At 49.9% G+C, this 27,991-nt stretch overlaps 2 protein-coding genes and 1 pseudogene across 6 annotated transcripts in view; 1 reads left to right on the top strand and 2 right to left on the bottom strand.

The window, feature by feature from the left end:
• The window catches only part of Srcap (Snf2 related CREBBP activator protein), a 48,113-nt gene extending 44,946 nt beyond the window's left edge, over positions 1-3,167 (bottom strand). For 3 of the 5 annotated variants that reach the window (XM_090358015.1, XM_090358017.1, XM_090358019.1), the window contains exons 1-2: positions 2,882-3,167; positions 1,141-1,214 (exon numbers count right to left, since the gene is read on the bottom strand). The gene's annotated coding sequence lies outside the window, so the exon portion shown is untranslated. Of the gene's footprint in view, positions 1-1,140; positions 1,215-2,195; positions 2,215-2,881 lie in introns of those variants that run through there. The other 2 variants (XM_090358018.1, XM_090358016.1) reach the window with 2 other exon arrangements.
• On the top strand, positions 2,509-3,252 carry LOC150046230 (uncharacterized; annotated as a pseudogene).
• Positions 3,253-15,437: 12,185 nt separating this feature from the next.
• Fbrs (fibrosin) lies at positions 15,438-27,798 on the bottom strand. The gene is made up of 18 exons (XM_090358014.1): positions 26,237-27,798; positions 25,776-25,955; positions 25,039-25,074; positions 24,913-24,942; positions 23,873-23,921; positions 23,482-23,782; positions 21,900-22,201; positions 21,487-21,692; positions 21,329-21,373; positions 20,993-21,088; positions 20,533-20,601; positions 19,662-19,691; positions 19,207-19,278; positions 18,718-18,835; positions 18,535-18,615; positions 17,588-17,671; positions 17,262-17,469; positions 15,438-17,174 (listed from the first exon to the last, which is right to left on the bottom strand). Exons 1-18 carry the CDS (start codon positions 26,690-26,692, stop codon positions 16,589-16,591), a joined length of 2,949 nt encoding a protein of 982 aa, XP_090214140.1. The 5' UTR covers positions 26,693-27,798; the 3' UTR covers positions 15,438-16,588.
• Positions 27,799-27,991: the final 193 nt, after the last annotated feature.

Genomic DNA, 27,991 nt, shown 5'->3' with positions numbered 1-27,991 from the left:
GTTAAGAGGACTGAGCCCAGAAGTTTAAGACTAGCCTGAGAAACATAATGAGATCTCATTTTTTCTAAAAAATTAAGCCGGGGCCAGTGGCTCATGCCTGTAATCCTAGTTAATCAGGAGGTTGAGATTTCAGGATCTCAATTCAAAGCCAGCTCAGGCACTAAAGTCTTTGAGACTTGTATCTCCAATTAACCACCAGAAAACTGGAAGTGGTAGAGTGCTAGCCGTAAGCTGGAGGGATTAGGGACAGTGCCCAGGCCCAGAGTTCTAGCCCTCCAACCAACAACAGCAACAACAAAAAAAATGCTTGCTAGGTCCTAGAGTCCTTTTAAGGCAAATGTGGTGGCACATACCTGTAATACCAGCATTTAAGAGAGCAAAACAAAAGGATTCTAAGTTTGAGGCCAGTGTAAGCTTCACAGTGAGCCAGCGTAGGCCACACAACAAAACTGCCTCAAACAAAAAACAATACAAATTTCTACAGTAATAAGATCCTCTTTCCTAACTTGGGAACCAGGTACCTTTCAAAGTATATAAAACCTTTATATAGTTTCTCTCATACACTGAAAATTTTTTAAAATAGCAGAACAAACCCTTGATTGAAATGGAACTTACACCCCAATATTATCTTTAAGGTTCAAAAATACAATGCAAATAAATCAAACAAGTTAAGGCCAGGCAATCTCATGCCAGAACACTGGAGAACTTGGTACTTTCCTCTATCAATCTGCAGTCCCAGTTTGTTATTATATCAGTGGCTCAAGCATGTAATCCTAGCTACTCAGGAGGCTGAGATGTGAAAATCACAGTGCCAAGTCACTATAGACAGGAAAATGCATGAGACTATTGCAGATTAACCACCAAAAACAAAAACCTGGAAGTAGAGTTGTGGCTCAAGTGTAGAGCACTAGGATTGAGCAAATAGCTCAAGGATGGAGCCTAAGCCATAAGTTCAAGCCCCAGGGCTGGCAAAGATGAAACAAAATAAAAACCCTCCACTGAAAAATGTACATGCAAGTATTCCCACATTTCCTGAGAGCAACAACCCAGAAATACAGACCTGTGACTTCACTCTTTATTTCATACATTTTGTTCCATTAGCATCAACACACAAAACAGTTTCTAAACTTTACTCCTCACCTGTGTGAGCTGAGACCACACCCCCTGTGAAAGTCTGCACTTCCACGGTGCCGCCGTAATGAGAAGAATCACACCTAAAACAAAATGGAAAAAAAATAGTACTGAGAAATGAACACACAATAGTGGTCACCAGTAACTCACACCTATAATCTTAGCTACTCAGAGGAGACTGAGACCTGGAGGATCATGGTTCAAGATATACAAGACCGTCTCCTTAACAATAAAATGCTGGGCTGGAGGTGTGGGTCAAGTAGTGAAGTGTCAGCTGTGAGCAAGATAAAAGGCTTACATTTAACTTCAAGCACCAGTATTGAAAAAGAAAAACCTATTGACCAATATTAACCTAAGTTTATAATGTGCCCCAGCTTTCTGAAACTTTTAAATATATCCAAGTCAGCTGGCAAAGTAGTAGGGAAAGCTCATGCTTTAAAAATAAAATAAAATAAAAGCAAGCCATATTTTGTGAAAAGAACTGACTATATAATAGGAACAGAGAAGAAATGATGTATACATACAAGACTTAGTATAACAAGACTAAGTCCAATAGCAGAGTGGACAAACTTAAACCAGAAATAGCTGTCACGTCCAGAAGCTCAAAAGAATTAAAAAAAAAAAAGATGCTGGCTATCTGGTAGACTGCTTTCTTTACAATCGGGATACAAGAGTGGAATTCCTAGGAAAGCTCCCCGTTACAGGAGAATCAACCCAGGATTCACGGCAGGACCCAAATCCTCAGCCGCCTCCACAAGACACTTCCTGAAACCCAAGCGCTTCACCAAGAGCTATTAAAGAGCAGGCAGATGGGAGGAAGGCCTCACAGCAAGGACCATGCACCGGAAACAGCCAGGGTTAAGTCACACAAGGCCCCCGGAAGCGTTTTCCCAGTGTTTAAGGAAATCCCTTAACCACGGTGCTGCCTCGACTCGCTCACCCTCCACAACAGATTCCTAGCACCCGAGGGAACCAGACTCCCCAAAAAACCTGAACTCTTTGACCCCGGGCTTCAACTCACTCTTCCCACCCGTCCGACCAGATGACCCGACGTGACCTCTAACCTCGACCCAAGGTGCCGTCGGTCCTACGAGTCCCGCCCCTTCCAGGACTCCCACCCCACCCAACGTGCTCGCCAGCCTGGGGGAGGGGCCTGCGCGTGCGCGGCGGGAGGCGGAGCGTACCGGCGGCGCGCACGGCCTGGGGGCTCCCGCCAGCACCCAGACCCACGCGCGTTAAGAATCGCCGGACCGGGCAGCTCCTCGTTCACGCCCGCCAGGACCCCCCCCTCACACACACACACCACCACCACCACACGGCTAAAGGCTGTGAGGAGAAAGGGCTCGTGCCAGGTCCAGCTGCCCAGACTGGACATGATGGGCGGTGCGCCCCGACTCCGCGTCCCACGCCCCCCCCTTCCTCTTCCCGCGCGCCCCTGAAGGGGACGGAGGTGGGCGGGCAAGAGCGCACCTGGGTCGGTCCTCAGGGCTTGCTCGTTCGGGCACGCGTGCGCAGAAGGGCGCGCGGGGAGCGGAGCCTCGCTGCGGTTCAGCTCGGCCGGCTAGGCCGCTCAGCCTGTCTCTATGGGCGCGCGCCGACAGCCTCGCGCACCGGCCCCGGGCCCCGGCAGGAGGTGCGCGCGCAGCACCCCGGGAAGGTGGGAGGGAGGCGGCGGCGGGGATGCGCGCGCAGTCGCCCGCCGGGGGAGGGGCACTGTGGGGCGTCCGCCATCTTGTCTCCCTCTTCTTACCTGCGTCCTCGGGGGCGTGCGCATCACCCCCCCTCCCGCCGAGGAGGGGGGAGGGCCCCCTCTTGACCGACGCCTTCACGGCCTTTTAAATTCCCCTGGGAACCGCGGCTACGACCGCCGCCTTGCCTCCACTGTACCCCCTCGCGGCGCAGAGACACAGGCAGTGAACTGAAGAAAAGGGAGGCCCTAACTCCCAGCGAACTGCCGCCGCTGCTCCCGAGGCCTCACCAAAATGGCCGCCGCCGTCTCGGCCGCCACCACCACCACAACCACCACGGCTCGCTACCGCTACCGCCAGCGCGGCCGGTACTCTCGCGAGAGACAGTAACTGGAGGTTGAGGGGGGGCGGGGAGGCTCGCATAGAAGCGTAGGGCGCTGCCCGGCGCGCAAGGCAGGCTGGGAGATGTAGTCCGCCCCGAGGCTCAGCGCGGTCCTGCGCCTCCCATCTCCACTCTTGCGACCGAAGCCGTCTCGAGCTGCATTGCGGCTGCCAACGGGTACCACCGCCGCTTCCCTCGTCTCTTCTTTCACCCAGGGAAAGGAAACATGTTAGCTTGGCCCTTCTGACCCCGACGGCGGCTCCCTTTTGTAGCGTTGCTTTTTGATGAGGCTGGTTTCCCCGATAACTCCCTTAGCAAACTTCCTAGGGTTATGAACCCCTTTGAGGCCCTGGGTGCTAATGTCACATGTGATCCTAGCTACTCTGGAGGCCAGGATCTGAAGATTGCAGTTCGAAACCAGCTCAAGCAGGCATATCCACTAGGAAACTACCAGAAACCTAGAGTGTGGCCTAGTGGTAAAGTGCTTAACTAGCATGCACAAAGCCATGCATTCAATTCCTTGGTACCACATACACACAAAAAGCCGGAAGGGGTACTGTGGCTCAAGTGGTAGAGCTCTAGCCTGGAGAAAGCTGAAGGACAGTGCACAGACCCTGAATTCAAGCCCCAGGACTGGAGTGGGGGGGGGGAGGGACTGTGGCTAAATGGTAGAACACCAGCCTTGAGAGAAAAAGCTGTAAGGACTAGAGCTCAGATCTTGAATTAATCTGCAGGATGGCAGGTAAAAAAAAAACTTAAAAAAAAAAATTAGTCGAGGGGCCAGGAATTTGGCCTAGTGGTAGAGTGTGCCTGCCTAGCATGCATGAAGACCCAGGTTCGATTCCCTCAGTACCACATGCATAGAAAAAACCGGAAGTGGTGCTGTGGCTCAAGTGAATGAGCTCTAGCCTGGAGAAAGCCCAAGGACAGTGCTCAGGCTCTAAATTCAAGCCCCAGGACCTGCAAAAAAAAAAAGAAAGTTCGAGCAGCTGTGGCTCTCACCTGTAATGCTCACTCAGAAGGCTGAGATCTGAGGATTGCAGCTCAAAGCCAACGTGAGACTCATCTCCAACCACTCAAAAACCAGAAGTGACACTGGCTTAAGTGGTAAGCACTGGCCTAGAGCAAAAAGATGCTCAAGAACAGTGTGCAGGCCCTGTGTTCAAGCCACACAACCGACTGAAAAAAAAATCTTTAAGGATCTGAAACCCTTATCCCTAGAATAGAACAGTAAAGACAGCTAGCTACCTTCAACTAGACTATTTTGTGCATTACATGTTTGATTGTTTGTTTTTTTTGCCAGTCCTTGGGCTTGAACTTTGGACCTGAGCACTGTCCTTGGGCTTTCTCAAGGCTAGAGGTTTAGCCTAGCCTTGAACCACAGCATAACTTCTGGCTTTTTCTATGTCTATGGTACTGAGGAATCAAACCCCAGTCTTCTGTGGCATGGTAGGCAAGACTCTATTAGGTACTTCTTTTAACCTTAACAATGTTACAAATAGTTCTTTTTACCAGTCAATTGTGGCTCTGAGTATAAATATTTTCCAGCTCAAAGCCAATTTTCTTTAACTCAGAGCTTGTGCGCTGTCTGTGCGCTAGCTCAAGGTTAGTGATCTATCACTTTGAGTTTCAGCACTACTTCTGGCTTTCTGGTGGTTAATTGGAGATAAGAGACTCAGCAGGACCCTTCTACAAAGCCATTATTACTATTTTTTGTGTGTATCTGTGGGTCATGGGGCTTGTACTCGGTCTTGGTGCTGTCCCCGAGCTCTTCAGCTCAAGGCTATCATCCTACCCCTGGGCCTGGGCATTACTCCTGAGCTCTTCAGCTCAAGGCTACCACCTTACCCTTGAGCCAAGCCCCACTTCCCATTTTCTTGAGGTTAATTGGAGATGAGTTTCAGGTCCTTTTGTGCTCAGGCTGGCTTTGAACATTGATCTTCAGATCTCAGCCTCTAGAGTAGCGAGGCTTACAGGCGTGAGCCATCACACCCAGCTTACAAAGCCAGTATTTTAAGCCAAAAAAAAAATATACTTGCTCTCACAAAATTTTACCACTTACACTGGGCCTCATTGACTCATGCATGTAATCCTTCCTACTCAGGAAGCTAAAATCTGAGGATCAAGGTTTGAAGCTAACCCATCCAGGAAAGGCCATGAGACTTATTTCCAATTAACTACCAAAGAGCCTGTAGTGGAGCTATTGCTCAAATGGTAGAACACTAGCCTTGAGCTTAAGGAAACAGGAACGGGCTGGGAATGTAGCTTAATTGTAGAATGCTTGCCTAGCACGTTTGAAGTCCTAGATTTGATTCCTCAGTACCACATAAACAGAAATGGCCAGAAGTGGCACTAGAGTGCTAGGCTTCGGCAAAAGAAGCTTAGGGACAGTGCCCAAGTCCTGAGGTCAAACCCCAGAACTGGGGGAAAAAAAAAAAACCAAAGAAAAGAAAAGAAACAGCACATAGGCCCCAAGTTCAAGACTCAGGACTGGCACACACAAAAGAGAATCACTTAAGGCACCAGTGCCTAAGTATCACAGTTACAAGCCATCTCAGGTAGGAAGGCCCATTAGAGACTCATCAATTAATTACCAAAAAAGCCGAAAGAAGAGCTGTAGCTCAAGTGGTAGAGCACTAATCTTTGGCACAAAAAGGTTTGAGACAGCAACCAAATCCAGAGTTCAAGCCCTGCTTGGTGCACACATTCATGCAGTTCCACACATGTACACATTGTCAAAAATGGATACCCATATTAGGAGACCCCAGAAAAGCATTCACCTCTCATCACCCACTTGAGCCACTTTTAGATATTTGCTAGTTAATTGGAAATCAGAGTCTTGGCTTTCCTAACCTGGCTGGTTTTGAATCGTCCTTAGTTCTCAGCCTCCTAAGTGGCTAGGATTACAAGTGTCAGCCATCAGTTTCCATCTATCACACACTTTCTCTTTCCTGTGAAGAAAGGATTGTCAGTCTAATTTTATAGAAGTTTTGGGGATTTTTTTTGCCAGTCCTGAGGCTTGAACTCAGGGCCTGAGCACTGTCCTTGGACTTTCTCAGAGCTAGAACTCTACCACTTGAACCACAGCACCACTTCCGGCTTTTTCTATATATGTAGTACCGAGGAATTGAACCTGCGTCTTCGTGCATACTAGGCAAGCACTCTACCACTAGGCCAAGCTCCCAGCCCCCAGAAAAAGTTTTTTGACTGATTATTCCATTGATAATGAAGCTGGGCACCAGTGAATCATATCTGCAATCCTAATTATTCAGGAGGCTGAGATCTGAGGATTGTAGTTCAAAGCCAGCTGGGACAGAAAAATGTGTGACGTTCTCATCTTCAATTAATCACCAAAAAGCTGGGAATGAAACTGTGACTTTTTTTTTGCCAGTCCTGGGGCTTGAACTCAGGGCCTGGCCACTATTCCTTGACTTCTTTTACTTAAGACTAGCACTCGGGGGCCGGGAGTTTGGCCTAGTGGTAGAGTGCTTGCCTAGCATGCACAAGAACCCAGGTTCGATTCCTCAGTACCACATACATAGAAAAAAGCCAGAAGTGGTGCTGTGGCTCAAGTGGTAGAGCACTAGCCTTGAGAAAAAAAACCCAAGGACAGTACTCAGGCCCTGAGTCTAAGCCCAGGACTGGCAAAAAAAAAAAAAAAAAAGACTAGCACTCTACCACTAAACTACAGCGTCACTTCTTGCCTTTTCTGTTTATTTGATATCGAGGAATAAAACCCAGGGCCTCATGGATGCTAAGCAAGCACTTTACCACTAAGTCTTAGAACTGTGACACATAAGTGGCCAAGTACCAACCTTGAGCAAAAAATATCTTAGGCACAGTGGTCCAGGCTCTGAGTTCAAGCCCTAGTACTGTCATAGAAAAACTGAACCCATTGGCTGGGAGTTTGGCCTAGTGGTAGAGTGCTTGCCTAGCATGCACGAATACTTGGGTTTAATTCCTCGGTACCACATACATAGAAAAAGTCAGAAGTGGTGCTTTGGCTCAGAACTGGCCAAAAAAAAAAAAGTGAACCCATTATCTCAAACAAGCAAAAAACCTGCTCTGCTCCTCTTTCCCTCTGCTTTTTTTTTTTTTTTTTTTTTTTGCCAGTCCAACCTGCTCTGCTCCTCTTTCCCTCTGCTTTTTTTTTTTTTTTTTTTGCCAGTCCTGGGCTTAAGCTCAGAGCCTAAGCACTGTCCTTGGATTTTTCTCAAGGCTAGAACTCTACCACTTGAGCCTCAGCACCACTTCTGGCTTTTTCTAAGTATATGGTACCAAGGAATCGAACCCGGGTCTTCATGCATGTTAGGCAAGCACTCTACCACTAGGCCAAACTCCCGGCCCTTTCCCTCTGTTTGGTGGAAATTAGAGGACCATCTCCCCTGCTGTTTAACTAGAAACATAAGCAATGCATTCTCCAACTGGACATGCAGCTCCCATGTCTTGTCCATTATACTGGTTTACTTTTGCTTCTGGTTCTGGAACTTGAACTCATAGCCTATGTACTGTTCCTTAGCTTTTTTTGATCAAAACTAGTTCTCTACCACTTGAGCCATACTTCTACTTTCAACTTTTTGGTAGTGAAAGATCAGTCTCTTGGATTTTCCTGCCAGGGCTGGATTTGAACCGTAATCTTCAGGTCCCAGCTTCCTGAGTAGCTAACATTACTGGTATGAGGCACAGGTGCCAGTTTAATTGTTTTTTTTTTTGTTGTTATCGTTTGATTTTATTTTAGCAATACTAAAGATAAAATGCAGGGCCTTATGATTGTTAGGCAAGTGCTCTTGCTCCTTACTATTTGTCCACTTTATTTACATATTTAGTCTGGGGCTTAAATTCAGGGCCTGGGTGCTGTCCCTGAGCTCTTTTGCTAAAGAGACTCTACCACTAGCACTCTACCACTTTGAGCTGCAGCTCTACTTCTGGTTTTTTAGTAGTTCATTGGTCAGACTCGCTTCAAACTACAATCCTGAGATGGATTATAGCACCCAGCTTCTATTTCTCTGTTTTACCCATTTCTCTCCATTCTCTCCCCATCCTAAGCCATGGATGATTTGTAATCAGTGACATTTCTAAGAACTGACAAGTAAGGCTGAGAATGTGGTACCAAGGAATCAAACCCAGGGTTTCATGCATGCGAGGCAAACATTGTACCACTAGGCCACACTCCTGGACCAGATTTCAGCCTCTTGAGTGGCTAATATTACAGGTGTGAGTCACCTATAATATTCTTCAACAAGAATAGAAATGGGAGATAAACTTATAAATGTATTTTTCAACCCTTGCGGAGTCAGAGATTATGGATATAATGAGGGGGGAGGGATAGGCTAATAAAAGGAATATTCATGTCTTTTCTAAGAATAAGTGTAGTTTCTCAGCCCCACCCACACATTTGTGCACTGCCTCCTTTTTCTCCTTTTATGGTTACTTTCAGTCACTACTATGGCAATCGTCAATTGTCAAGTTACAGGAGGGGGTGTCATTTGGCATGTAGATATTATACCGGGATTGCTTGGGTCATTCTGAGGCCAACCCATTCTGGCTATCACACCTGAAGGATATAACAAAATATTGGTTATACTTCTCTCGGCCCTTTTATCCTCCTTGGCTTTGGTCTCCAAGTCTTGGTTGTCAAACATCCAGAAGCCAGTTCCACCAGTCTTGACTAGGGCGTTTTCATCATAACTTGTGTAATTTTCTCTGGATATCAAGGGCACAACCCCAAATGATGATGATGATGCTAGAAATGTTCCAGGAAAGCCGGTATTTACAGGGCTGCCAGCTCCCAGGGTTCTGTCAACAGCCCCAGGTTTGCAGTGGAAATTCTTATTTGTGTGCTTTAGGGGTCCTCATAGCCCACGTGTCTCTCAGCCTTCCATTGGTGAGTCCCTGCCAAGTGTGGTATGGTATGTCTGTCATCTCAGCACTAGGGAGGTTGAGGCAGAAGGAACATGAGCTTCAGGATAGCTTAGCTTGAGCAATATAGTGAGGAGGAAGAGGACAGGAAGGGAGTGAGGGAGGAAGAAAGGGAGGAAAAAGAAAAATTAACTATGCCAGGTACCAGTGGCTGCGCGCGCGCACACACACACACACAGAGCTGTAAGAATTGTGGTTCAAGTGATAGGGCATTATCCTCAAGCAAAAAAGTTAGTAGACAGTATCTAAGGCCCTGAGTGGAGGCGCTGCTCTATTGCTCTATTTCTGGCCTTTTGGTAATTATTTGGAGAGAAGAATCTCATGGACTTTGCTTCCTGAGCTGGCTACAAAACAGGATCCATAGATCTCAGCCTCTTGAGTATTTAAGATTGCTGACATGGGTCACTGGTACCTACCTGGAAATCCCTTGAGTGTGTGTGTGTGTGTATCTGTGCATGCCTGCCAGTCCTGGGGCTAAAACTAAGGGTCTGGAGCTATCACTGGGCCTATCACTGGGCCTTTGTGCTCAAGGCTTATGCTCTGGTACTTGAGCCACAGCTCCACTATTGGCTTGTTATTTAATTGGAGATGAGGGTCTCTCAGACTTTCTGGACCTGGCTGGCTTCAAACTGTGATCCTCAGATCTCAACCTACTGACTAGCTAGGTTTACAGGTGTAAACCACTGATATCTGACACTCCCAATGTTCTTTTTTTGGTGGGTCATAGGGTTGTCCCTGAGCTGTAACAGCTCAAGGCTACCTCCCTACCCTTGAGCTAAGCCTCACTTTTCATTTTCTAGAGGTTAAGTGAAGGTAAGAGTCTCAGGTCCTTTTGTGTCCCAGCTGACTTTAAACCTGGATCCTCAGATCTCAGCTTCTTGATTAGCTAGGATTACAGGTGTGAGTCTCTGAGCCTGACAGACACTTCTGATGTTCTTATAGTCACTTAACCAACAAAAAGCTAGAGGTGAAGGTGTGGTTTAAGTGGTACAATTCCTGCCTTGAGTAGAAAAAAATCAAGTGAGATGAGTAGACGAATTAAAGTGCTAGCGCGCGCGCGCGCGCGCGCGCGCGCACACACACACACACTCACACACACACACACAAGCCAGAACCAGTAATGGCTCATGCCTGTAATCTTAGCTACTCAGGAGGCTGAGGTCTGAGGATCTGGATTCAAAACCAGCCCCAACACAAAAGCCTGTGAGACTCATTTCCAATTAACTACCAGAAAACCAGAAGTCACACTGTGGCTCAAGTGGTAGAGTGCTAGCCATGAGTGGAAGAGTTCAGAGAGTGTGCCCAGGCCCAGAGTTCAAGCCCCACAGACCAAAGGTGGAGGAGGTGAGCAAGGGGAAGCTTCTACTTTTCATCATTCGCTGGGGGTGGGGAGACAAGATAGCAGTATCTATCTGGGTTCTGAAAGCATGTACTCTTTGGCTCTGCAACTGCTTTCTCTCCTAGAAATTACCCTGCAGATTTAATTGCTCCTGGGCACAAAGATGGGGGCATATACTGCAACCCTCCGAGTTTATTAAAAGACTAGAAACAATGTAAACATTTGCTGATGGGAGATGGGAGAAATATATTCCAGTAGAGTCTTACAATGGAGTATGACTCTGCAGAGTTTAAAAAGGTAGCTCTCTGAGGATAAAGGTTCAAAGCCAGCCTGGGGAACAAAAGGAACTGAGACTCTTATCTCCAATTAACCTCTAGAAAATGGGAAGTGGGGCTTGGCTCAAGGGTAGGGTGGTGACCTTGAGCTGCAGAGCTCAGGAACAGCACCCAGGCTGAGTTCAAGCCCCATGACCTACACATACACACAAAAGGTAGCTCTCTGTGCACTGAAATGGAACTATCTGGAGATGGTTACTTCAAAAATGCAGTATGGAGAACAATAGATACTTATATAGATATTTGTTTAAAAGAACATATGGCTTTCTAGAGAATAGAACAAATCAACAGGTGTCTCAGGAGAAAGAAACATACAAGAGTGGGAGTGATCAGGGAAAGGAAACTTTTTAGTTCTTTATACTATGTGAGAAGTTTTATTTTCCTTATACTATTTTTAAATTTTAAAACACAAAATTCCAAACACACAAGAGGATAAACACTAAAAAGTCAGTGGTCAAAAAATTAGCCCCATTATAATAAGGGAAGTATGTCTAAGGGACAGAGAGAAGTCTGGACTGGAAGAAAAATTTTTTTTTGGTTGTGGGACTTTAACTCTGGGCCTGAGTACTGTCCCTGACCTCTTCAGCTCAAGGTGAGCATTCTACCCCTTACAGCCACTGCACCACTTCTGGTTTTCTGATGGTTAACTGAAAACAAGTCTCATGGACTTTCCTGCCTGGGCTGGCTCTGAACCATGATCCTCAGATCTCAGCCTCCTGAGTAGGTAGGATTACAGGCGTGAGACCCCGACACCCGGCTAGAACAGGAAGAATTTGAACATCTTTAGGAAATACTAGGTTATAGCCTGCAGTATCAAATATTCAGGAATCTAGACAAATATAAATATGACTGAATAAATAAGTGGGAACAGATAAATCTCTCAAGAGGAAGAAATCCAAAAGGTGGGATCAGTAGACTTTCTTCCAAAGAGTGAATGAGGGGAGGGTGGGAGGGAAATGGGGGCCATGTCATGAGAAGGGATATCAATGTTTGTGAAGTTATGCACCTTCTATCTGGTGAATATAATGTAACCCTTCTATTAATCACAATAAAATAATAAAAAAAAGAAATTTGAGGGCCGGGAGTTTGGCCGAGTGGTTAAAGTGCTTGCCTAGCATGCATGAAGACCCAGGTTCGATTCCTTGGTACCACATACATAGAAAAAGGTCGGAAATGGTGCTGAGGCTCAGGTGGTAGAGCTCTAGCCTTGAGAAAGTCCAAGGACAGTGCTCAGGCCCTGAGCTCAAGCCCAGGACTGGTAAAAAAAAAAAAAAAAAAAAAGAAATTTGAGATAATGAAAGTCTTACTTGAAAAATATTAAAAATTTTAAATTGAAAAAAAAAGTGAATAGGAGGGAGGGGCAGGAGTAACTTTGATAACCTAGTGTTTAAGTTATGGTTCTGGCTGAAAAAATAGGAAAGAAGGTGGGGGGAAGGAAGAAAGGTTTGATATAGAGAGGCCTGACTTAACTATCATAGAATGTATACAAATACTGCAATGCTCTGTTATGTACAATTCTGGGGGTGGGGCTGGGACAGATTAGTGATAATATGAATCTAAAGCATGCATAAGTACCCCAGGTTCAGCCCTGGCAAAAAAAAAAAAAACCCAAAAATAAAATGTAAAGCCCCCCCTTCCACAAAACAGCAAAATCCTCATAATCTTATCAAGATAATTAAAAATGATAATATGGAAAGCAAGCAAGAGGAATTAACATGGTACTGATTAACCAATTGTACTAAATTATACCATGTTATATTATTTCTGTGGCCTTTTTTTTTTTTTGCCAGTCCTGGGACTTGAACTCAGGCCTGAGTACTGTCCTTGGGCTCTCCTCATGGCTAAGACTCTGCCACTTGAGCCACAGTGCCACTTCTGGCGTTTTTTTATGTATGTGGTACCACGGAATCAAAACTAGTCTTCATGCATGCTAGGCAAACACTCTACCATTAGACCAAACTTTCAGTCCTTTCTGTGGACTTCTATTTTCCATCTTTTTTTTTTTTTCCTTTTGCCAGTCCTGGAGTTTGAACTCAGGGTCTGAGCACTGTCGTTGGGCTTTCCTCAAGGTTAGAGCTCGACTATTTGAGCCACAGAACGACGTCCGGCTTTTTCTACATATGTGGTATCAAGGAATCGAACGTGGGTCTTCATGTGTGCTAGGATGGCAGGCAAGCACTCTATCGCTAAGCCAAACTACTGGCCCTCCTTGGACAATTTTTGCTCAAGGCTAGCACTCTGCCACTTGAACCACGGCGCCACTTCCAGCTTTTCCTGTGTATGTGGTTCCAGGGAACTAGTGTGCATACTAGGCCAACACTCTACCACTAGGCTCCAATCCCAGCCCTATTTTCCATCTGTTTTCTTCACTGAAGATTGAATTCAGGGCCTAATGCTAGGCAAGTACTCTGCCACTTGAGCTACCCCCCTATTTCATTCATCCTAAAAACAGGGAAATTCATTCCTCCCTTCTTTCCTATTTTCTTTTCCTCCAGGTTTTGTTTTGTCTTTCCTTTACAGAGCTGGGGATATAGGCCCTTGCACACAATAGGCAAATATTCCACTACATCATTATGTCTAATTCTTTTTTTTTTTTTTTTTTTTTTTTTTGCCAGTCCTGGGCTTGAGCTCAGGGCCTGAGCACTGTCCTTGGACTTTCTCAAGGCTAGAGCTCTACCACTTGAGCCTCAGCACCACTTCTGGCTTCTTTCTATGTATGTGGTACCAAGGAATCGAACCTGGGTCTTCATGCATGCTAGGCAAGCACTTTAACCACTAGGCCAAACTCCCGGCCCCATTATGTCTAATTCTTAACGATATAACTTCTAGTCGATCAGATGTGCACTGTGTTCTAAGTTCCGTGCACAGCCCGTTCTGTGGATCAGGGGTGTCATTCCCCTTGTCCCACCAGGGAAACTGGCTACACATAGATCACAGAGCCTAACTCAAGCCCAGGGTCATCTGATGTCAAAATTTTTCTGTCTTGTGTTCTTTCCCAACACCTCCCTATTCCACCCTTATACCCTCAAATAGATTCTGCCCACCTCACAGGCAATTGTGAAAGATGTGCTTCCTACACAAACTGCATGTAGGTCAGCATTCTCCTTCATCACGTCTTTCCAAACCTGCTTCTCAAGCTTCTGCTCAGAAAGACATCTCTAGAAATGACACTGACTCACAGGATTCACATAGTAATGCTAAGAAATAACTATTAAAACTCCATTTTAGGACAAGCATGGTAGTTCGTGCCTGTAAATTGTAAATCCCAGCACTTGGGAAGCTGAAGCAGGATTTGAGATTGAGACAAGTCCAGGTTACACAGCAGGACTGTCTCACATACACAACACACAACCAAACAACAAAACATATCTCAAACAAAAGCTATTATGTTAACTTGTTAAAAGCAAAGAAATCCATTTCCTATCATTAGCCTCTTATAGGGGATGATTTTTGCTTAGCTTTTTCCTGAAGGCGAAGTCTTTTCTGGACTGTCATTTTACCTCTGCCCAGAGGATTTACTCCAAGCATGCATCAGAGCTGGGAGGAATCAATAGAGCACAGTGATTAGGACAAGCAAGGCAGCCTTTGAACATTTTTCCCCTGTAGCCTCTTCATGCAGCACGTGTGCTGATCTTCTCTTACAGTAGAATCTAAGTGCCAGAAAGGCTGGGATTCGTTTACCTGTGTTCCCTTCCACCATTTTAGTGCCTGGCATAATGGATTAAGTCAACAGTGGTTGAAATTATCAAAGGCAGTTCAAGCAGTTTGGAAAAGGGAGATTTCTAACTTGGGTGCTGGAGATACAGGCAGAAACAAAGAAGTGAGTAAAAGATCCAGTTTGGGGAATGAGGAGAGACCTGGGAAGTCGGGTTATGAAAGTATAGAAAGCATTTTACTTCACTAGGCACAGTGGTGCCCACCTCTTCCCCCAGAACTTACTTGTAAGGCTGAGGAAGGAAAATGGAAGGTTCAAGGCCATAGTGAGACTCTTACAAACAGCAAGAAAATTAAAGCTATAATGCTGTGTAACATGGAGGTTTTCCCAGGCTCAGTCCCATTTTCCAAAATAATCATGCCAAATGCTGGTGTTTTGCATCTATAATCATGATCCATGATTGAACCATGATCCTCAGATCTCAGCCTCCTGAATAGTTAGGATTACAGGTGTGAGCCACTAGCGCCCAGCTCTTTGTACTATACATGGGTGTTTGCATTGCTTTAGAATGACCATGTAGTACTCTGCAAAAACAAATTGCGATAACTTTAGATCTTATCTAACGTGAGCATACATGACCGATGTGTGTAGGTAAACACACAGGAAGATACCTGATGAACACACACTAAATATTCAACAGTGGCAAGCACTAGAGAAGGGAATGGGCTGGGGAAGGTTGGTAGGTAAAAGGGAAGGAAATGTGATGTTTTACATCTTTCTAGATGGCTTGAACAATATATGTAATGGGGAAAAAAACATCCACACCTAACATCAATCCATGCACCCAGAGGTTGAACTTCAATGCAGGACCAAGGGAAAACACTATCAGGACATGGTCATCAGTATTGTCCCTATCCCTCCCTTATACTGGGACCCGACCCAACCCACACCAGGCGACCCACACAGACCCAAAGAGGAGCCAGGGGGCCTCATTGTAACACTCATTTTTATATAAATATCCGCAAGTCATGTTACAGAATAAGCCCCACCGGGGAAAAAAAGTCAACGTTATGGTTTGTTAAACTGAGCCCTGCCTTCTAGGTTGGGCCCCAGCCTGGAGGCGTCTGCTGCTTTGGGAAGGCTGGGGCTGTTGCCGTGAGGCTGCTGAAGAAGCTGCCTGTATTGCCCACCCCAGGGCCAACCCCCTTCTTTGGTGTGTGGTACATGGTGACCTTCTTTGCCCCCTACCCCCCGACCTGGTACAGGGTTTTGTGGAGCAGGGCCCAGGAGTCCTGGGGGCACTTGGAAATGGGGTAGGGGTGGGGACTGAGCCAGTAAGAGGTGGAGTCTGAGGCTTGAAGGTTGAGCCTTTTAGAGCTGGGGACAAAGTTAACAGAACTAGTTGAGGAGAACCTGGGCTGACAGTGTTTGTGTTTCCCTCTAGCCTAGGTCCTTAGGGTCCTTCCCCTTAAGTCTGCCTCTGGCTGGACCCCAGGTATCCCCAGGGACAAGCCCTAGGGCTCCTACTTGTCCCCTCCCAGCTCTTCCCCTGTGGCCCCCCTACCCCCACAGAGAGGCCAGAGGCTAGGAACACAGCACCAGTCTGAGGATTTAATTAACCAGGAAGGGGGTCATTGGGAGGGGCACCCCTGTAAAAATGTACAAAAGGTCTGGGGGCTATGTGGAAGGGGTGATAAATATGTACATGGAACCCCCTTTCCTTTAGCCCCCTCGTCCTCCAGCCCCAGAAGGGCACAAGGACTTGGATGGTAGAAGAGGAGGGGGGCACTTTGGCCTCTGGCTAAGTGAGCCCTTGGGGAGGCAGGCCAAGGGCCTAGAGGACCTTAGAGGGGATGATGGTGCACCTCAGGAGGTCATCTGCTATGACCTCTGAAATGACCCCTCTCATGTACACACACACCTCTCTAGAGGCTTGTGACCTCTACCCTCCCAGTGTCCCCACGGTCCATGTGATACTTGACCTTGTGGGGGTTGGAGTTCTACTCCCAGGCCCATGACCTCAGAGATGGCCGTAAGGGTCATGATCTCTGCCTTCCAGCACTGGCTCAAAAAACCTCAGCCCCAGGGCCTTATCAAAAGGAAAAGGGGAATGGAGCTTTGCTGGTCCCTCCCCTCCCCTCACCTGTCAGCCCGGGCTGGGCCAGGGGCCCTAGGTGGAGAGCTGGGCCGGGGGGCGGGCACAAGTGGAGGTGGTGCCCCCAAAAGGGCTCCTGGTGGGGTCTTGCTGAGAAGGTGAGGGGTTCCTGGGGCCGCAGCAGGTGGCGGTGGAGGAGCCAAGCGGCTGTAGAGCAGTGGATGAGCAGGCTCGAGACCATAGAGGCGGGCAGCAGCCACAGCCCCAGGTCCAGTCAGCTCCTCACCGGCCTCATAGAAGCGAGGTGGCCTGGCCAGGCGTGGGGGCCCTGCCAACCAGGTTGGCTCCAGGAAGCCTGCACAGCGCTCTGGCGGACTAGGGCCCAGAAAGGGAGGTGGCCTGGGCCTCTCGAACAGCAGGTGAAGGCCTTGAGGCCCAGTGGCGGCTGCGGCAGCAGCGGCAGCGGCAGCGGCGGCGGCGGCAGCAGCAGCTGCAGCAGCGGCAGCCTCTTCTTTCCGCTCTTCCTTTACTCGCACGGACTCCTTGGCTGGCCGAGCCCCTTCCTCACCAGCCCGAGCCTTGGGCGTAGCAGGAGACACTCGGAGCTGGGGTCTTGAGAAAGGGAGGTCCCTAGAGCAGATGCAGGGAAAGAATGAAGATGCTCCAGATACCTGAAGACCAAGGAGGGCAGCACCTTGGCAGGGCAGGGAGGCATACCTATCCTTCTCCTCCTTGGTGATAGAGGGCTCTCTCCGCTCCACAGGCCGCTCCTTGTCTGAGCCTGGTGTCCGGGCGGCCTCAGGGGGCCGGACCCAGGCAGGAAATGCCAGAGGACTGCGGTGCAGGCGGCCCCATGGGTCTGGGGGAGAGGCGAAGGCTGGTGGGGCCCCTGGACTTTCTTTCTGGGCAAAGACGGCGCCGGAGTCTAGGCAGAAAGTGAAGTAGAAAGTGATAGGGGCCAGGAGTGAAGAGGCTCCAGATCCCGTGACACCCCCTCCCCCACCCCGTACAGAACCCTCCTTACATCCCCACCCAGCACTCACTGAATGTGGGGCTGCCCAGACCTCCAAAGGCCCCGTTGGAGAGGGCAGCCAAGGAGGCGAAGCTTGTGGGACGCCCAAAAGGATCTGTCAGGGGAGAATAGGGAGAGATGTTAGAGCACGGGGCATCCAACTGTGCAAAGAAATGGGGAGAAGAGGCAAATCAGTGAGCAGGCCAGGAGTCCTGAGCATTTCCTTGGACCAGGCAAGGCACTGTGATTGGTCATGTACTATGTTATTAGCCTTCTACCAAGTGTCAGGAATCAGATAGGTATATTCCCACTTGCAAATGATAAAACAGGCTCAGAGAGGTGAAATGACTTGTCAAAGGTCATCTAGCTGTGAGGTGTACCCACAAACCAGGGCCTTTCTGATTGATATTAGAGATCAAGCTCTTATGTCCATTCCCTACCACAACCACCTGGACCCATTTAGCAGATCTTGACTATGTAGCAAGCTACTCTCCTAAAAATCTCAGCCGTCTTCTCTCCTTGACTTCATGAATGTGTCACAGTTGGTAAAACAACTAGCCCACCTCTCATGAGAACCACAGCCAGAAATGCCTCTAGTCACACTCAACTCCTCGTCCACCCACAGCAAGGTAAAACTTCCCCTAAGAAACCCACCAAATTCCACTGAGCTGAGCCTGCACAGCTAGCTGTCACTTTCCTCTCCCAGGGAGCATGCTATTCCTCTACCCTTGACTATTTCAGAGATAAAGTCTGCTATGGTGGAGTGAGGGAGTCACTGCCCTTTGCTGCTCATTTTATAGCTAAGGAAATCATAGCTCAGAGCAGGTTGACTAATTTGACCAAGGTCACAAAGCAAATGGAACTAGAATCTACCCCCATTCTAGCTGCTTCTTGAGTCTGATGTCCATCTTCCAGCTCCAGAACGTCTGGGAAGTCAGGGACAAGGTCTGGAATGCCCAACATGCCCTTGGCTCTTACCAATATGGGTGCTGGGGCTCAGGAAGGGTCCATGGGCCCCGGGAGCTGCCGTGAAAGGGTTGGCTGCAGCGTGGACGGCACCTGGGCAGAGAGGTGGGAAATTGATGAGGCTGAGTGGGCGCAAGGTGGACCTCGGGCCATACATGGAGAACCTTAGACCCTGGGTGGGCTGGCTAGACTCACCAGTCGCAGTGAAGAGGGAGGCCGGGTGGGAGAGCTCCTGCCCAGGGGGCAGGACCCCATAGGGCCCCGGAAGGCAGGGCAGGAGGTCGTTCCGAAAGTCAAGCTTGTGGGAGTCACCCTGTGTGAGACACAGGGAAAGGGGCAAATAGGTGAGTGAAGAGCCAGGGTCAATACTGTTTTTTGTTTTGTTTTTTTTTCCTCTGTCAATTTCTTAGGAAGTCCCTACTTTTGTTCTCCCACCATGAGCTCCCCGCCAAGGGCTGGCTCATACCAACAAGGAGCTTGGCTGCTATCCTTCCTCTTTCTCTACTTCTACCTCTCAGATCATCATCCCAGACTTAACCAAAGAACACACTGTGCAGCGATGATGGGATAGGAGAGAACGTTTCCGGCCAAGATTCTACTGAGTTCCACTGAATGCAGCTGCCCCAAAACTCAGGCCATCCTTGACTCTCAGACCCAATCTCCCCAGCCCTCCGGCCCCAGTACCTTCATCTTTTCCTGGTGTCTCAGGATCATGTAAGCCACGCGCACGTGCATGGCACACCACTTCCCTGGTTTCTGCCGCCCCAGATGGATGATCAAAGGGAAAGGGAAGCAAAGAACATTCACTCATCACCCACTCCAGGCCTGGCCCTCAGCCCAGCCTTGCCACACAACATCCCTACTCACCATTCCTACAACTAAGAGATGACCAGGTTCATTTTAAAGTCTAGGAAACTGAGGCTCAGAGAGATAAGCTGTGTTGCCCAAGGCCCCATGGCCAGTTATATCTGAACCCAAGTCTGTGACTTCAAAGCCCTTCATTTTCTGTGTCACACTTGGCTTCCTTCGTGTTTTGGACCTTTTCATTGTTCCCAAATAGGAACCCTCCCACCCTTTAGCCAGAATGTTCTAACACCAGCCCCCAACCTCATGCAGCCTGAGGTCCTCAACAAACTCACCCTCAAAGGTGGCCGGAAATGGTCAGGGATCTGGGGATGGCAAAGGAAAGATTGAAGGCAATTCACACATGTTCACTAACCTCAGTACCTCGTATCCACAGCATCTCTTTGCCCCTAGACACCTCCCTGAGACTCTGACCTCATTCAACCTTTCCAGTGTCAAAATCCCCCTTTCTATCCCATCTCTCCCACTCTAGCCATCTCTCTATCACCACCTCTCCAGGAGAGTGCCCTGCTGGGAGGGTTGAGGGGCTGCTATGGGCAGGCAGGATAGGTTTTTTGATACTATAGCATCATTATATATTAGAGGTTTCAATTTATCTAAAAAAAAAAAAAAAGCAACTTTCAAGGAATCTCTGGTCTAATCTAGCCTCTAGGAAACATATCCAGTGCTTATCAATGTTCTCACAGCCTTGAGGTCTTAGGGTTACTACATGTGCAAAAAGAAAGGCAAGTCTCTCCAACCAATTCACAAAGGGAAAGCCATCTTGTAATTGCTCTGTGAACATGGTTTCCTACTATTTCATTTGGGGGGAAAAAAAATTAAATTTGACCTAATTCAAGAAACTCCACAAAATCTACTGTCCTTGGGCTGGGGGATTTAACAGTGGTGGAATGTATGCTAGGCATAGGAAGATTGGGTTTGCTCCCCAGTAGCACCAAAAATAAAAACCACTACCCTAATATTACCTTATTCCTGGGACAACATAATGAGCCTATTTCTCATGCCTGGAAAATCCTGTTATTTATAGAAATCCTCTATCTGTAGGCACCTAGAGACACCTCTGACTGTGTGTTAAAGGGAGGAGGCAATATTCTCCTATTTTCCTTCAATGTACCTTTCAGCAACCCCAGGACCTGCCCCCCTCACCTGTGTCCCCTTCTGGGGGAGCCCGCTTGGCACTGGCCCCAGTCGTGGTGGCAGCTCAGGGTTCGTGCTCTGGGAAAGGGGAGTGGAGGGATTAGACAGGAGAGCTGTCACCAAGCACTAAAAAAGGGGAGGGGGGGTTGTCTAAAACCAAGCTGGGGGATGGGACAGGGAGGGAACAAGGTCATAGAAAACTTGGGTCCAGGGGGTGGAGCTGTGGTTCAGTGTTAAGTGTGCTAGCCTTGCACAAAAAGGCTCAGGGACAGTGTCTAGTCCCCGAGTTCAAGCCCCAGAAACAGCACAAAGGGGAGGGGGGAAATAAGTAAAATAAAACAAAATGAAACTTGAATCCAGAAAGGAGGGCAGGAAGCTGGATAGGACTGGAGACATGGAAAGAAAAGCATGTAGACCCAGGATGCTATAAGGAGCAGGAGGCAGTGGTATGGCTAGATTTGAGGCTCACCTTGGGCTGGAAGGCCCCCTGCAGGGAGCCAAAGGAGACAGCTGGCGGGAGGCCCGGAGGGAGCCCGGGCACTGCGGGAGGAAAGGCCGTGTACGGCTGTGGAGAGAAGGGGACTAGTCCAAGCAGGGGGTGGAGGTACAGTCCGGGTCTGGTCTGCCCATCAAGTCAGTCCTCTGGCCTCCACCCTAACCCTCCTACCTCCCCACACCCACTTGGAGCTCTCCCAGGCTTAAGGCTCTGGCTTCTGGAGCTGAAGACTGGACCCCAACAGTCAGGGCCACATGCATGCATTGATGCATCCATACCCGTACATCACACACACTCACACACACTCACATTATGTCGGAAAAGGCCTTCCATCTTTCCTGGGTATTTCTCAAACTAGGGAAGAGAAGGGAAGAGTAAGCTGCCAGCCAGGGACCCAGGGCCTTACCCTGAAGCCACGCCCTCCCCCAGGCCTCTGAGCCTCATCACCAGCCCAATGAGGAGCTCACCATGTGGGGGCCATGGGGTGGCAGCAGGCCCGGGGGATAAGGGGTGAAGTGCTGGTGGGTGTGCTGGTGGGTGTGCTGGTGCTGGTGGTTGTGCTGGTGGAACTGGAAGGCCAGGGGCCGGGCTGAGCCCCCTGCTCCCACCACCTCAGGGCCACCCTGGGCATTCAGGTAGCGAGAGTTCAGGTCCTGGCCGATCAGGTCCTGCTCTGTGGGAGGGGAGGGGAGAAGGCTTTCATATCTGTTGCCACCATGTCAGCCTCTTTGGGCCCCAGTGACTTGCCTTCCCTCTGGCCTTGAGCCACTCACTCCCTCCTCAAGTGCTGCTGTAGGCTGAGGCCCAGAGGCCCTAAAGCCAGCTGGGCCAGAGCTCAGAGCCATGGCCCCCCACCCCCCGGCCAGGACCCCACACTCACCAGAAAGGGCGTTAGCGGCTGAGGCCCCAGGGTGCCCTGGCACCTGCAGCAGGGGTGGGGGCGGGGGCAGGGGAGGGCCAGGGGAGAACAAGGAGGGATGGTGGGGTGGAGGGGGGGCCCTCAGGCCCGGGGGAGGAAAGCCGTGGGCGGACAGAGGCAAGGGCAGTGAGGGCGTTGGGGGCCGGTGGGTGAGCTGCGCGGACGAGGAGGAGGCAGATGAGGAGGAGGAGGACGAAGAGGATGATGAGGGGGGAGGCTGAGCCACGGGAGGGGCCGGGGCCTTGGGGGGCGGCCGTGAAGAGCTGGGGAGAGAAGTGGGGAGATGAGTGAGGAAGTGGGAGGTGCCAGCTCTGACGGGAGGGGGTCAGAAGCCTGGGTGATAATACTTTGTTTCTCCAACACAGGAGATGGCAAAACTCCCTCAGATAACCCGGCCTCAACTGAGGTGCCTCCCACATCCAACAACCCCCTCTTCTACCTCTGCATCCCTGGCCATATGACTTTCCCTTTTCTGACTCAATCACAGCACCAAACAGATCATTCATTTTGATGTCTAATTACACTGGGCAATCTGGGTCCCCACCCTAAGATAGGGCAACAACCACACTGACCTGCCCTGAGAGTCAGGAGATGGAATTCTATGCACATCTTGCTACAAACATCATGCGAAACCTTGAGCAAGTCACTGCCCCTCTCTGAGCCTTAGTTTTCTCAATAATAACAATGAGGATGACAACAGAAAGAACAACAATAATGACAATACCAACAATTCTTACCCTTTGGTGAGCATTTACTGTAGGCCAAGTGCTAGCACTGCTTTGGAAGCTATGGCAAGTCTCCCGCATTTACACCACTTCTCAAAGTTGTTGCGGCCATGCAACCAACCATCTGTACTACCCCAGTTCCTTTTACTACAGCTCACTCTCTTGTTTTGGTCTCACCCTGAGCAGTAATGTGCAAACTCAAGTTGAGGTACTAACCGTATTTTCCTGAAGCACATAAAAGCTAACCTGTGACTATTTTAGAGCTAACTCGGGGGGGACCTGACATTATCCCCAGTCCCACTCGTGACGAGTATACACTTTGGGAAGCACTGTTTAGCTAGACAATAGCTTTAGAAGGAAAGTACCAGCATTATTTCATTTCATAGGAAAGAGGAAACTGAGGCTCAGAGGTCAAATGACTTGTCAAAAATCACATAACCAGTAAATGGCAGAAAAAGAATTTGAATCTGGGTTTTACTGACACCAAAGCCAGCACTCTTTAAGCATCATGTTAGCAGTTCCCAAAATATATTCCAAAGAACACTAAACCTACAAATTCGCCTTATAAGAAATTCTCACCAGCAAATAAAACTGGGAAATGACAGCAATAGGATTGCCCTGCATGAATGTGTAGCGCTCAGGTAAGTCCTACAGGAATCTCTGAGATTTTATTTTACCCAGTGTCTCTCAAATGTTTTAGCCTCAGAATCCTTTTTCACGCCATCACATGTCCCATCCCATGTCCATCACAGGATGCAAGGGTTGGAGCCAAAATAACCAGGCCCTTCCAGATCAGACCAGCTACCTGAGTCACTCACCTGCCAGTGCTGAGATCCAGGCTGCTGCCATAGGGAGAAGTGCGGAGGCCGAATGGCGAGACCCGAAGCTGCAGCTGGGGCTGGGGTGGGGATGGCAGGCTGGGGGTGGCCGGCAAGGGTGCAGGGGGTGAGACAGGAGGCCGTGGGGCTGGTGGAGGCGGTGGTTCCTTTGGGGGGAAAGGCACTAGCAGCGGGTCGGGCCCTGGGGGCTGTTCCTGGCTCCGCTCCAGGCCCGACACTTTAGGGACCACGGAGAGTTTTGCTTCACAGTTCCCATTGAAGGCGCCATGGGGCCCCGAGGCTGTGAGGGCAGGACAGCAAACATACTCAGCTGAAGTTCACGTTCACTCAACTATTCCCGCTTGCCTCCATCCCAGCCCTTCGCACCAACCTTTGCTGGTTGAGACAGTAAAGGATGGGTCGAGGTCATCATCAGAGACCTGGCAGAAAAGGTAGGGAGAGGGTTGAGTTGTAGTCAAGCCTGACCTTCACCTAGAAAGGCCCCTAGACCCTAAAGCCCACTAGGTACTGTAGTGATATAACTATTCTATCAGCTTTGTGATACCCACTGGACTTTGGGCTCTAAGGGGGGGGGGGTTAAGCTTAGAGATAGGAGTGGAGCAGCAGGGCAAAAAAAGTCTGCTAGTCCAAGAAGATTGAATCAAGGCAGCACGTAAATGACAAAAAGCAGGCAAACTGACATATCAGACAGGCCTTAGTCCCACCTAGCTGAAAGATCTGTTTGGCTCACTAGCATTAGCAAAAACCTGCTGCTAAAAAAAAAAAAAAAAAAAAAAGCTGCTAATACTATGAAGCCTGGGGACTCCTCCTTAAAAACCTAGACTTGAAAGTTCTCTTGAAAAAAACCTAGACTTGAAGTTCTCTTGAAAATGGATCCCTATTTTTATGTGGCATGAAACTGGCCACTCCCCTTGGACAGACAATTTCTCTGGGTCACCACACTCCATGACCAGACAACTTTTGAAGGAAAATGAGATAAACATCAGTGAGTACAAAATAAGTTATTTATAGGGGTAAATGGATATAGCATTATTTAGTAGGATACAGTAATTTAAAATAAACAAATAAACTCTAATAATAAACTGAAATTCACCTACATAGGTGTCCTACAATGACATTGAAAGGACTTCATGTCCTCACTGCTTATCTTTGCTCAGACTTCTCATTCATAAAATCTTAATTATAAGTGGACTAAAGGCTAGCAGGAACCATTCTGGATTCCTATGAAGAACTGGTGATGACTCTAGAAAAGATGCCATACCAAGACATGCAGCTAATATTCCTAGCTTAACCTAATTCATGTTCCCCCACTCAAAAAGGAGACTTCTGGTGCCTTCAGAAGGTCTTTAAGTTGTAGTCTATTTGACAGGCTGTGGCACTGCCCACCCAACAAGTTCTAGCCCCACTCACCCTCTCATCCAGATCACTTTCCGCATCACACTGGGGAAAGGGAAAAAAAAAAGAGAGGTGTCAGGAAAGGAATAAAAGTAGGGTTCAAGGGGTGAGGAGGGGCCAATTCAGGAGGATTGCACTTACTATGTATCCAGCTTCCACAGAATGGCGAGAGAAGGCCTGAGAAAGACCAGAGTCCAGAGGTAAGGGAGGATGACTGGATATCCAGGCAATTAAACAGTTTCAACTCCCAGTTCAGTATTAAAGGTCCCTCATGCCTTTCTAGCTTCTCTCATTCCCAATGTTCTTGCCACACTTGAAGTAGAACAGATTCTCATATTTTTTGTGCCTTTGCTCAAAACAACTTTTCTCCATTTCTCTTCTTAGCAAACTTCTGACTGTACTTCGGGGCTTAAGACAACATAGGGGGCTTTCCCTAACCACAACCCTCTGCCCATCCCCCAGACAGAATGAGTGGCTTCCTCATGTGGGTTTCTGCAGCACTGCTCCCAAATCTCCACCTTATGTAGCCTCCCAAATTGTGGCCCAAGTGTTTACTTGTTCACTGCCACCACCTCCAGGAAAGAAAAGGGACCACATTTAACTTATTTATCATTCAACCAAGTTCTTTGGATGTGTCTTGAATTACCAATGTGTTTGAAGTAGACATAGTGCCAACTACAAGCAGGTGAATCTGACTGTACATAGTTCTGTCAGACCTCAAAAGGGGGTGAGGAGGAATTCTAACCGGTTTTGCCTTCTTTTTTTTGCATTAAAGACTGGGATCACTGTTTAGAGTGGGCACTGGTACTGCTGACTGGACAGAAGTCAACACACTATGCCTGTCAGCTTTAGAGAATGTGTATCTGGGAAGAGCTCACCTCTTTCCTTCTCCGCTTATTGGGCCATTTGCGGGCTCGATCCCCAGGGGGCCGGCCAGGCTCCCGATCAGAGCTGTCCCCTGGCTCCCCAGTGGCCCCACTGGAGCCCCCCCTCTTCCGTTTCCCAGAATGCTTCAGCCGATGTTCCAGTCGCTCTGGGGGCTGAAGAGATGCATCCTTCTGTGGAGGAGGAGGTGGGACTGACGTGGATGGAAAATGAAAGCTTCCCACCTCTTTAGGGGTGATCAGGCTTCCAAAGCGCCTCTGGCTGGTGACCCAGCTGGTCCTTGGAGACTAGCTGCTCTACCTCCTCCTACCCTAGGGTGGGGCGAGGCCGGCCAGAGGAGCCGGTCGCTCTGGTTTGGGTGGCAGCACCCCCCAATTCCTCCCCCACCCCCAGGCACGGTTGCCTTCTCTGCCCCTCGGGCCGACCCCCAGGCCCAGTCCCCGCCAGGCCTTACCTGCAGGGCCTCGAGGCTGGCGAAGCTGGCGATGGCAAAGCCATCGATCAAGTCCTCCTCCTCTTCCTCCTCTTCCTCCGGCTCCTCCTCGGCCTCTCCGTCGTCGGGGCCCCCCTCTTCTTCCTCCTCCTCCTCTTCCCCACGGCTGCCCGAGCCGGCGGGCCGCTTCCGAGCACGGGGTCGCGGGGGCCGCGGTCTGGGACGAGGTCGCCGCCGCCTCGGGCCCCCGGGCCGTTCACCCGACGAGGCGGACGACCAGGGCCTGGCGGGCGGCGGCGGCGACGACGACGACGAAGAGCCGCGCGGAGCGGCCAGCAAGGCCCGGGGCGCGTCGCCGCCTGGTCCGCGGCGGCGCCGCTGTTCCCGGTCTCGGTCCCGGCGCGAGCAGCGCCGCCTCCGTCGCTCCCCCTCGGCCACCCAGCCCGGGCCTGGGGCCGCGGCCGCTGCTGTCTCCATGGCGACGGCCCTCAGCGCCGCATCCGGAGGCGACGGGGCCCGGAGTGGCCTGTCCGCAGGCCGGGGGTCGCAGGCGCGGTGCTGACGGCGGCTCAGTGACGAGAAGGCCCCGGCTTCCCCTCCAAAGCAGGATCTGTTGGCCCCGAACTCGCCCCAAGGCCAAGGCCCGGAGAGCCGGCGCCGCCCCCGGGGCGACAAGCCCGAGGGCCCCCCCTGTGGGGCCGGCGGGGCCGCGACGGCGAAAACGGGGCGGCCGTCCCTTTAAGGCGAGTCCTCAAGCTGTCCAGCCCCCCGGCCCCTTTAAGACGACCCGCCGGTGTCCGGCCGGCCTAGTGCGGTGGCCGCCCCCTGCCAGGGGTCGAGGCAAGTCTCCCCGAGGAAGAGGAAGGACCACCCCTTTAAAGGGGGCCGAAAGCTCGACCCGAAACGCAGACCTTCCCTTTAAAAGTGTCTCAAGTCCTCCGGCTAAAAGAGGCCACCCCTTTAAGGAGTCCAGGGTCCTTCAAACAGCAGGCCGATCCTTTAAGACCTCGAGAGCTGGTTTCTAGTCCTCCACAAGCTGCCACTTCCCCTTTAAGCTGAGTTTAAAGGACTTCTTCCGTGGGGCGGGAGTAGAGAAGAGAATCTCCAATCGCCCCACTTCTCCCAACGAGCAGAGTTCACGATTTGTCAACCTTCGGTTCGACAGCTTCTCCTTTAAGGCTAGCGTTCAAGTCGGCAGAAATCGGTGCCACCCCTTTAAGATTTAAAGGGGCCTTCTCCGGACCCAGCTTTTCCAACCTCCGCCTCCGTACGCCATGAAAGGCGCGAGGGGGGGCGGGGCCGTGGGGCCAGCCCTCCAAAGCCCCGGATGTGAGGCAACGGTGACGGGTGTAGCTTCTCTGTCCGCCGACATAAAAGTCTCTTCCTCCTTTCCTCCGTCTCTGCCTAACTTGTGCTTTAGGGAATCCGGGACGACCGTTGGGCCGCGGGAAAACTCCGGCGCATCTTCCTGTTGTCCTCTTTGGAGTCCCAGGCCTCTTCACCGCCAGGACTCCCCTGCCCCTCCTCCCTCTTCCTCCTCGGCCTACGCCTCCTTCCTCTCTCTCTGCCTCCTCCCACTCTCCTCCCCCTTCCCCTCCCCCCCCCCCCCCCCCCCCCGCACAGGCCTCGTCATTGATAGGTTGGCAAGTGTACGTCAAGGCGAAGGGCGGAGCCAAGCTCTGGGGAGTGGGTCATAGGTAACCGCCCTCAAATCCTGGATTGGGTTACATCAGGCTAGCTCCGCCCTCGCTCAAGTCTTGTGACTCGACTGGTTAG

The sequence above is a fragment of the Megascapheus bottae genome, chromosome 25 (genome assembly GCF_031878675.1).
Source record: "Megascapheus bottae isolate mThoBot1 chromosome 25, mThoBot2.hap1, whole genome shotgun sequence".
NCBI lineage: Eukaryota > Metazoa > Chordata > Mammalia > Rodentia > Geomyidae > Megascapheus > Megascapheus bottae.
This window is presented reverse-complemented; position numbering and strand designations above follow the sequence as displayed.

Coding starts and splice junctions, on each gene's coding strand:
- Fbrs (XM_090358014.1), bottom strand. CDS start 26,692: ATGGAGACAGCAGCGGCCGCGGCCCCAGGCCCGGGCTGGGTGGCCGAG. Junction 24,943..25,038: donor CTGTGGAAGCTGGATACATA/GTAAGTGCAATC, acceptor CCCTTTCCCCAG/TGTGATGCGGAAAGTGATCT. Junction 19,279..19,661: donor ATTTCCGGCCACCTTTGAGG/GTGAGTTTGTTG, acceptor CTGGGGCGGCAG/AAACCAGGGAAGTGGTGTGC.